We start from the raw sequence: 11,877 nt of genomic DNA on the forward strand, positions 1-11,877 counted from the left end.
CTCACGACTGTCAATACCTCTACGCCTGGTTCGTCGTTCGCGGCTTTCGCTACTGCTGCTGCTGCTACTACTACTGCTGCTACGGCTTACACTGTTTCTGTGACCTTTTTTGTGATGTGGCATGAAACGGCGCCGGATATCATGACGACGTCTTCGCTCACGACTGTCAATACCTCTACGCCTGAATCGTCGTTCGCGGCTCTCGCTGCTGCTACTGCTGCTGCTACTACTGCTGCTACGGCTCACACTGTTTCTGCGACCTTTTCTGGTATGTGTCATGAATCGACGCCACATATCACGGCGACGTCTTCGCTCACGACTGTCAATACCTCTACGCCTGAATCGTCGTTCGCGGCTCTCGCTACTGCTGCTGCTGCTGCTACTACTGCTGCTACGACTCACATTGTTTTTGCGACCTTTTCTGGTATGTGTAATAAAACGAAGCCACATATCACGACGATGTCTTCTCTCACGACTGTCAATACCTCTACGCCTGGTTCTTCGTTCGCGGCTTTCGCTACTGCTGCTTGTGTAACTTCGCACACCGCGACGTGTTCTCACGTTTATTTTTTCACCACTTTTAGAGGTATATACATCGGTTTTCTTTTTAATTTGAAAATCATTAATCTTATATATTTCTTCATCACTCTCGTGACTTTCTTTATCGTTGTGATTTTTATTAGAAATATCTTTACTATTACTTGTTTCTTCATCGCTTATTGATCTGTGAATGTATTGTTTTTTATTTTGGTATTCCCCTTCAATCTGATCTTTATAAAAAATCACGACGTCCTTGAAAATCATGTTTGAATTTACAAACCATGTCTCGTCTATCGGCCTATCAAAAGGATACCCCAGCGCCGTGGTATCTACAACGCTGATCCATCCTTTTACATTCTTTATTGTGTGATCCAATTTACTTTGATGTCCTATTTTTGACAATTTATCAACCATTACGAACATCTGGAATACCATTCCACCTGTCTTTCCTCTTGGTAAAATAAGTCTCTTGGGATAATTATATTTTGATTTAGATACATTTACCCAGAATTTGTCTCCACTAGTTGCGTCAGTTTTTTCGTATATATCTTTTGTGCTACTTAGGTCCTGAGCTGATATTTTGAAATCATCAGAATTTCGGATGATTGTATTTTTTCCATTCTTTAATGGATGCTGGAAAACATCTAACTCGAAAAAGTTTACTCTGTTTTCGCTTATCTTTAGTTTACGTCCTAAGCTATCGTATTTGGGTCCAATAAATATTCTCACAGTCACATCCACTACTTTATCGGATACAAGGTCAATTTTAATGTTGAATTTCTTGTGATTCAATCGATTCTGATGGGCTGTGAACACAAACATGTCTCTTTTTTTTTCGTGTTCTTCGACTTTGCGAGGGATTGCATTAGTCATATCGAAATAAAAGTCATCGTAGAATGTCACCAGTTTATCAACTACTATATCTTTAATTTTAACTCCAGGAAGACTGAGCTCTTCGTGAGTATAGCAAGGCAGATATTCTTTAAACTGTAAGAAGTAGTGCATTATTCTTTGACTTAACTGATAGAATACAGGGTCACGGAGTGTAGTTTCATAATGTTCAAGAACTGATGGCGCCGTGTAATAGCTGAAATGAAACAATGCTCAATTTTTTTTATTTTTATTCGTTGTGTATCAATCTTATTTTACAATTTATTATTTTTGTATCAAAATAATGTTTGAATAAGTTAATATTTTAATTTTTTAATCCCAATTTTAATATAGGATCTGCCTATTACTGAGGAAATATATACATAGTATAGTAGTACAATGAATAAATGCTTCAATTGAATAAAATTTCTGAACGTATTAAATGACACAATAAGTTAATAATAATTAAATGTAAGGAAATTTAAAAAAAATGTTGAAATACTAACGATATTAATTCTCCGTCAATAATATTATTTAGGTTATTTATAACTAACTAAGTAAATGTCTGGTTAAATTAATTTGTTATAAATATTAGATCTTTAACTATGGCTTTAACATTATTGTCTCGAATATTACATCAAGTATAAATTAATAATAATATGATATAATTTTCATAATAAGTATATGAAGTGTATGTGTGTTGTGCTTTTTGTTACGTGTAATCAGAGGTGATGATACTTACTCATCCATAGGATGTCCTGAGTTTCCCAATAGATTCCTGGCAATCATAGCAACGTATGTATAGTAACGGGTATTGGGCGAGTCTTCATTTCCATGAATCAAGCAGCCCAAACGATCGATATCTTCCGGTTTCCGAAGGTTGATATGAGTTCCATCATCCTAAAAAAAATCACAACAATCATAACTTTTGTTAGTTACCTACAATACCATACACATAATTTTCAAAATAAACATCATGCCATATATTCTTTTATCGGCGATGAAATTGCGAGTTAAAAAAAATGAAAGTAACTTGGCCTCGATATTGTATCGAAAAAATATAGGTATTGAAAATGGGTTTCGAAAGAAGATAAAATATAAGACGGTTTACAATAAATTTACGTTGTTGAATATGTAGTTAGTTGAAGAAGACAATGAAGAAAATTCTGAAAATTACACATGAAAATGATGGAGGAAGCTTGGATTCTATATATAGTGGCCAAGGGTAGAGGTAGGCTGTTGATAACCGACATAAATAATGTGACTAAACTTCATCAGTCATATTTATTTGTATTCATTGGTGTGTTTAATTAATTTATTTATTTAATCGCCTATTTTTTTATAATTTTTGACTTTTGTATATTACGGCTTGGTTAGGCAGGGTTTAATCGATTTTTTAAACTAACCGGCACCGTCTGCAATTTGTATTCTTAGTTAAATGAAAACAAATAAGCATGACTGACAATGTTTAGTGTGCACTATTTATGTCGGATTTTCGCAGCCTACCTCTATCCTTCGCCACTGCCATACACCATGGTGCATACCAAGACGGACTGGTAAACAAACAGTTTACTTACTGTAAAGATATATCCTCTGTGTATAGCTTCACGAATGCGTCGTTCATAATCTTCAATTTCGTTTAATGCATATATATTCTCATCGATTCTCGTCTCAAAGTGATTCGGCCTAGCAGGGAATTCCATTCCATTGGAATACTCAAGGGAAGGAGTAAATCCTGTCTTAATTGGCCAACTCCAAGAAAACAAGGGTATTTCCCCTAAGCCAACGGATAGCCTTTCCATGTAGTAGCGAGCCAGGAGCTGCTGGTGGAAGAAGTAATATTTTTCTCCTCGCCTCTCTTTCTTTAATCCGTATTCTTCACCACCAAGCCAGAATGGGTAATTAGCGTGGAAATAGTAATAGTAAGAATTGATGCCTATATCCTCGGTGAAGTACGAAAGCTTTTGTTCACTGTTAACCCTAGTGTACCAACCAGAATAGTTACTTTCGATAATAAAGTTATTGTCTTTTAGATGAATTCCAAAATATGCAGCACTTTTCTTGTCGAAAATACCTGAAAGCACAAAAGAATAATGTAAAGTTTTCTTACTATTAAAATGACGTAATTCGTCGTTTAATATAACATATAACATAACGAGTTAAAACGCTCATCCAATGACGTACCATATACATCTAAATATGTAAATACTTATTACTTAATACATCAATAATTGAATCAACAGCCAAATATGTGACGTTTTTTATCCTCCATTTATTATACCTATGTGTATAACTAACTTTCAATGCGTAATGAATTTTTATTGTGAATGTCACAAAACTATTTTTCTTGTTTTTATCTACATAATATATTTCAAAATTGAAACACTGCACCTACGGCGGCATTTTTTTCTGCTAGCTGCATAATACCCATACCCAAATGTTTGAATATTTAAGCGAAATCGTTATAATGTATTATTAAATGTATTAAATAACATTGCAATTAATTTATGAAGATTCAAAAAAGATGCTAAAAGGTAAGTGTAAAATTAATCTTCAATAATGTTCAATTTGATTATAAGATGTCACCGGTGGATATGTAAATCGAAATTAAAGTCTATATTAATCAACAAAGTGGCGAATGCGGTAAAGTCAAAGATTCTTGAAAACTTTAAGCGTAAAATATGTAAATACACTAATACAGTCATATTAATAATTGAATACCTTCATATTAAATGATTTTTTAAATCTCTTTGAAGTAAGTAAAACTAAACACACCTTCTTGCAACTTCATTTGGTAGCCTTTGTGGATAACTTCACTGTTGAGGAAGTAGTGCGGGAATACTTCATAGATCGGCGGTAGGTGTAGTCCATGGCAATCGCTTCGATGCAGTACGGCGACAGTTAACGAGTATACAAACATGCCTTCGTTTATGTAATTTCGAGCCCAACAAGCTGTTTTATAGAAGGTATCCCAGTTTTTGGCGTAATAAAACAGATGGAAGAGGCCGACGGCTTCCTCTCTATGTTTGTCATACATCACAGAGAATATCTTCCGCTGGGGTAACACACCGTTCTCATAGATGTGCAAGAAATTTTTCACATGCTCGACATTCTGTAAATATAAATAAAAATATGATTACTTATATGTATATATTATCATCATTTTATTATTATTTTGCTTTATACTGCGATTTAGATCTTAGCTGTATCACAAGTATCACTCAACATAATAGGATAATATTACAAAAAAAAAAAACAACAACATGAATATGTGCTAGATTCAGAATTCGAACACTTTACTTCGAACACTCTACTTCAGAAGCGTAGAACTTCCACTCAACCATAGTGTAGGTACATTAAATTTTTTTAAATTAGATTTTTAAAACTTGAAAATATAATTACGTGGTAGTTATCGAGGTTGTCTTCGATGTGGTACTCCTTGCCAATCTGATATTGAACTTCGTAAGCATTTCGCATTTGAATGTGATCGAAAAGTTTTAATAACTGCTTTTGGCGAACTAGCAATCCTTTGTCGACTAGAAAACATAAAAATATGACGAAATTTTAGGTTTTGGTATCCATGTAAAAAATATTTAATTTAGCAATTTAAAACTTTACAAAATTATTCGAATTAATACTTTAACTTTGGAAATTATAAATAATGGAATTGTCTTTTTGTTCAAAACTATGTAAGTATTAAAAAAAACATAACTGCATTTATATTTTATTTAGCTTTAATTTTCCGTTATAACACAAAGTGTTTAAATAATCATTTTAAAACATTTCAATTTAATAAAATGAGACTCTATTATTTTATAGATATACATGATAATAAAAATAACAAACTTAGGAAACCGTTGCCACAATTATTATATTATAAGTACGATAAAACCACCCCTATTTATAAATAATACTATAAATATAGTATTTTATATATTTTTCATAATTTCTTATGATTTATACAAAAAAAACTAATTTTGACACTATGTTACACTTGAATGGGCAATGACCACTGAATTTATAATAGGGCATCTATTTTTTTTTTAATATATACACTTGGCTAATTAAACATTTTTTTAAATATCAAATAAATAATATAAATTATCATTTCAGAAAACATAATATCGATTCAAATTTATGCATTATAATATGGAACCTGAAGGCACAAGGTCCAATTTGACTTAGCGATAAATAGTTTACCTTTTTTATTCGAATTGATAATACACATGATATAAGGGTGTCTATAATTTTTACGTACGGAAACCAATGGTTGTGACTTCAAGTATATTTTTTCTCTCTAATATGTTTGTTCCTGGTGTGTTACAAAAATATGTAAGAGTTAAAGTTTCATCGTAGGTGAATTTCTATTTAACTGACTCAATTTATAAAAATGCATGTTAACTTTCTAAGTATGACAATTTGCACCTCAGTATGATAATGTTTATTAAAAAAGTGTACGATTGTTGGAATGAAAGAACAATTAAATAAGTTATTTTATTCACTATTAAATGTATATAGAAAAATATAAGTCAAAGTTAGCCGACATAAATAAATCAAAAAATACCTTCATGTCCATCCCCATCAGCTTGGGTTGTTATAGCCACTGCCGCTAACACAAGAAGAAATAATATTAGTCTCTTCATTTTGACCGTTGACTGGGTCAAGTGAAGAGTAATGAAAATATCCGTAGCTTTTATACCCATATTTTATCAATATGTAATAATATGAATTGACAATATCAATTTTTCATTGTATTACAATATTAAAATCATTTCTGTCCTCAGTTGCCGACAATCTCTATACAACATTGTAGAAAATCGGATAAAACTTAGTTGCATTTTTTTTAAATAAATTTATCGCTCATACAGAGTATTTACTATTCAATTGAAGCAGATCGAGAGTTATAAATTATTTTTATTAAATAAGTTTTATGTATATAATATAATAAATGGTATGAGCGTAATGGGTTATCAAATAAATTATCAGAGTCGTATAGTGTCAAAAGTAGATCTTTGGGTTATTCATCATTTCGAGAAAATGATGAAAAACGTTTTGTTGGGTTTTTTAGTGTTATAATAGCGTGAAATATGTTTCTACATTTAGAAATTAGAAATTCAATTCAAATTCAACAGTTCTACTTTTGTTTCCAAAGTATTGGACAGTTCTAATTCTGATACCAAGCCCTATTTTCCATCACAATTTTTTACCACACAGATATGATTTTGATTCGAATATTATATTGCTAGTCGTACATTATGGTCAATAATAATTTGGCATACTTAGTTAAATTTCGATATATTTGCGACAGTTCTACTTTTGATACTACACGACTCAAAAAATAAAAAATTGCATGCTCAGTTTTGACTTTGAAAAAAATTCTAAAAACTAAGCTGAAAACATGTTAAACATGATAACACATTTTATCTTGCCTACTTAGGGTGCAGGTGATTAAATTGGTAAAGCATATTTTACGGAATCCGATGGATGCAGGTTCGTGACCCGCGTGCGAATCGAGTCTTCAGGGAAAAAATCCATCCTCGAATTATTTAATAAATTCTATCATTATGTAATCAGTTTTTAATATTTTTTAATTCTTCCGGTGAAATTCATCACCGGAAAATTACTCTTAAACGCAACATCCGGACAATATAAACGTTGAAAACACTACTTCCAAAGCTCATTTTTTTTATACATTTCTATTAAAAAAATGTTGTTTTCTCGATATTATCATTGATAATTTTATTTTTCTCGAAAAACGAGAATCAATTTTTTGCATTATCCGACAGGACAGTTGCAGACAGAAACAACAGTTCACATAGTAATAAAAACACACACCCGTGCCTAATTATTATGAATTTGGGAGTTAAGTCTTAACAATCTCTCGACTTTGTATGAAATATGTATATTTCGTTAGTACGCTCAATTTTTTCGGATTCTAGAAATCATAATTACATAAAATATAATATAAATATGTATCATAAAAGGGCATTATTGTAAACATCGCGTTGTTGTTTAAAATTGAGAATAGAGCTATATTAGATTAGATGACCATAGTTATAATAAATTTTCAAATTATACTTTTGTCAATAATACGTCCAATATACATTTAATTTTATTTAGTAAATGTACCTTTTCGGTAATCCTATATTTGCTATACCATCATTGTTCTGGCAGAGGACACTAATTCGAAAAAATGACATATTGAGTTAGTTATACCAAAATGTTCCTTATTTCAAACTTTACCGTCTGGAAACCTTCTTAATAAATAAACAGTCGTTATTTTAAAGTCATTCTTTTTACTATTACTTAATAAACTCACATGATAGACCATTTCAAACATTTTAACAACTTCAAAGTCAAATTACTCAAAACTTGTATTCTCCAGTTAGTGTGTTCTGCCAGAAAAGAGACGATATTATGTACAAAATGCTTTTATATCAAAGTTTATTCTTTCCCATTTTATATTACTTACCTTATAATAGATTCCAGTAGATATTTTTATACGGCAATATATAATATACTTACATCAATAATATGTGTTTATAGCGGATATGCTTTCTCGTACATATACCTAAGTACTTACCATATTTCACGACATGATTGATCATCGGCTGGTGACGAGTAGCATTAAAATGATATTTCAAATATTTTATGTAAGTACGTTCCTAAGACGTAATTTAGTCTTATAAGACCTTTACAGATGCGTAGTTTTATTGTCGATAATTTTAACATGCATGCATAAAATGCACGAGGTTAAAAACATTCTAACATACTGTTATTGTCGCGAAAGTTCAACGTACCTATATTGTATATGGTACATTTTGACGACAATAAATCGAAAAGGTCTATTATTTCAAATAAATCAAATTGTTTTCTCAGTGTAATGAATGCGTGAGAGTTTATTATCAATTTAAATTGAGCAAAGAAAAAGAAAAGGAGAAAATGAAGAAAATGTACACAATTTTCAAGGTACCTATCGGTTCTTCGGTTTGGTAAGTACCTATAAATATTTTTTTCAAATAAGAAATACCGGTAAAAGATTAGTATTCGTAATATATTGTTAGGTTTGTTGAGTATATCATTAAAATTGTACAATAGTTGTACCAATATCTCTCGAAACATACGAGTCCGGCCATGGTAGTTATTTAATTATATGTAGAAATGACCTACCAAATAATGTGAGTACCTAATGTATAATTATTTATTTCATTGATTTATCATAGGTACATGCGTAATAATAAAAATTGTACTTCTGAGACTATTGGATAAGATAAGAAAGAACCTTTGAATAAAAACATATCAAAATGTGCAACACTAAATTACTCCAATAAAGAAAAATATTCCCAAAAAAAATTAGATAAAAAATCGGTATAAGTACATAATATTCATTTTTTTTTAAACAAATTTTTATATTTCATTTTCTTCATAATATAATGTTGCAATCAATACGATTATGTATGAATAATAATATTATGTTTGAATTATTGTTATAAAATGCACCTAATAATATTATGGTATTTAACAGGTGAGATTTGAGGTCATTTTAACGTGTAATTTTATGCTTTATCCAAAATATAAGTAACTATGTGTTTATCTGAAATAGTAAATAAGAATTAATAATTCCTGGCCGATTGGCCCATCCTTAATATAACGTATTATATTTTTGAAGTCAACCATTAAACACTGATTATCTGAATGGATTGTTTTAATTTATTCCGACCAGGGAATGGCAACGCAGTACCCGCGGGCGGAGATTCACACTTAGCGAAATTTTGATTCGAAATTTTGATTTGTACTTAACTAGTGTATAAATTTGTTGAATGAAGAGTTAAAAAGTTCTCCGTGATTCAAGTTTGTTTAGTAGTCCTAATAGTCGTACTTATGACGTAGTATATTTTAAAGTTTTAAGTTATAAATCGGTCAACAAATAAAACTGGTTATCTATGTACCCTTAGCGGATTTTTAAATTTTGTATTCCCTCAATATTGAGTAGATTTTCGACCTTGATGTAACTAACAATTTGTAATTAATTTATATTCACTACATATATGTATCTACCGAATGAAGTCTGATGATATTGGAAAATAGTATCCTTTTACAGATATTTTTAACCTAAACTACTTATTCATCATGTTCAGCAATACTATATTTATAATTATGTTTCGTCATCTATAACATATAATTATCATATTAATTTTACTAGATATAATAAAAACGATCAAACCAATAACACTGTATACTAAAATTTAGATATTTCAATATGTATGTGTTTAAAACATAGGAATAAGAATTGAAATTATCTTATCAAATAAAACCATTGTATGTGAAGATGGAACCTAAGCATATGAATGTGAATCTGGCAAAAGGGTTTCATGTTCCCATAAACAAAAATAGATAATAATATAAGTAATTTCACTTTGAAAATTTATTTGTATTATGGTTCACACCAATTAGCGTATTTTGAGAATCATTTTCTAGGACCTCACTGAGATAAAAACGACTTAATTTTTTTAAAGTACGTACTTAATAATATATAATCTATGAAACCCGTTTGCAGATAATATCATTTTCTATTCATTAGGCGATAGTGAACTTACCTGTTCTTAAATTGCTGTCAAATATTCTTTATATAAATTCATATGGCTAACTTAAACCCTATTTGAAATAGAGTATTAATTATGTTTTATTGTATTCGCTTACTAAATATAAGTAAAAATCAAAATAGATGATCAATGTGTATTTTTATTGTACCATAAGTTATTTTATATTATTATATATTATGATATTATCCTATAAATATGCATTACGGACCAATATACTAAGTTTTAATAAAATGTTCACAAATCTTTTACATATTAAAATAATAATAATTTCTCACAAGTTCATCCTAAATATTGTTTGAACAAGAATGTAAAAATAGATTAAAACTACATTTATATGAATAATACTGTCAATTTATAATTATTTTATTTAATAAAACAATACATTTAGTGGAAAATATAGATTTTGAAGGAAGTTTAATAAAAAAAATGAACTCAACTAACTGTGTACAGCCCTTCTCATCTCTGTTTGTTTGAGAAACCCTCAGTTCTAACGACAACATCTTACTTATAATTATAATTATTATAATCTTGCTTACAGAAAATATGTTATAATAACACTGTATCATGCATTTATAGTTTATGTGAAGTTTTCATAAAAGTAACTTTGTCATTTCACAGATATTTATGAAATTTAATAGAAATTTGTGCCATTTAAATTTTTCAATACCTACTTATTTACAATTAATAGTGCTAACCGTTTTTATTTCTAAATCATTATTATGTGACTTGATTTCTAAAATTTTGATGCAGTCGTTCACGTACGACTTGAACCACTTAAGTCAGAAGCTTCCCGTAAGAGCTGATACGTCAAGAATGACTCATGACGTCATAGCTGAACAACTACGGAATCCAGTTAGCTAACGTTCATCATGAACGAATCATTCTGATGAATACGCGAGTCAGATAGACGCGTTCGTGGACCTATAGAAATGACTCGTGACATGACGGAAAAGATAAAATTTCATTCACGTTGACTCAAATGACCTAATCGATCATCATGAGAATGTATGTAATTGACACAAATTTTGTTCATATTTATTTGACTAATGAAAAGTTACACATTATAGTTCTCTTACAAAACTAATTTAATAATCTTGTATGTATTAATGTTTTCTCGTCTTTGAGGGAAGTAAAAAATATAAGCATAGCCCCAGTAAACTGTTGCAAATAATTCAAACCTTCAAACTTTCAAACCTTTAGATCTCTACATCCCATGAACACAAAAATAAATATAATTTCAACAGTGTGACTAAAACGAAATTATATTCGATATAAACAAAAAGGATTTCAAGTTATTACCTACATTATTTATAAAAAATTGTGTTTTTTTTAATCCATTAAAAATGTGAATTTATTATTTAAAAATATTTGCGCTGCTATAAAGAAAACGTAATCAACTACACTTTAATGATAAACATAACCTTAATATATTTTGTAATAATAATATATGATCATTTACCGAATTGACATTCCATAATGTGTTTTTTTATTGTTAGCTTATTCTTGACTGTAAATAAAAAATATTTTTTGTTTTAATGTTTGTAGATGGTACATTGATTGATTGATAAAAACATTTTAAAATGTAAATTATCAATAACCTTAATTTTTTTCCGCGTTCATCTTAAATCTTGTGAATTATAGTTTAATTTATAGTATTAAAATAAATAGTTTAATTGATAATATTAAATATATTACTTACGTTATTCTAAATAAAGTTTTTGTTAAAATAATTGGTACGGTACACAATATTTTCTACTAATTTCGGCTGAAATCTAAATAATTTTATAGTAATAGTTAGACCATTATGAAACTACCATAGATAAATAATTGTATGATTATAATAATCATTGACTTTGACACTTTG

The 11,877-nt window shown here is 29.6% G+C and overlaps 1 protein-coding gene across 1 annotated transcript; it reads right to left on the reverse strand.

Annotated features, from left to right (window-relative positions):
* Positions 1–398: 398 nt before the first annotated feature.
* Positions 399–4,942, reverse strand: LOC147067989 (arylphorin subunit beta-like). The gene is made up of 6 exons (XM_085952557.1): positions 4,813–4,942; positions 4,186–4,522; positions 2,988–3,436; positions 2,153–2,310; positions 702–1,627; positions 399–421 (listed from the first exon to the last, which is right to left on the reverse strand). The coding sequence occupies exons 1-6, from the start codon at positions 4,885–4,887 to the stop codon at positions 399–401; spliced, it is 1,968 nt and encodes a 655-aa protein (XP_085808683.1). The 5' UTR covers positions 4,888–4,942.
* Positions 4,943–11,877: the final 6,935 nt, after the last annotated feature.

Source organism: Rhyacophila brunnea, unplaced genomic scaffold (assembly GCF_057557595.1).
Source record: "Rhyacophila brunnea isolate RB1 unplaced genomic scaffold, BYU_Rbru_1.0 scaffold_3, whole genome shotgun sequence".
In the NCBI taxonomy this organism is placed as follows: domain Eukaryota; kingdom Metazoa; phylum Arthropoda; class Insecta; order Trichoptera; family Rhyacophilidae; genus Rhyacophila; species Rhyacophila brunnea.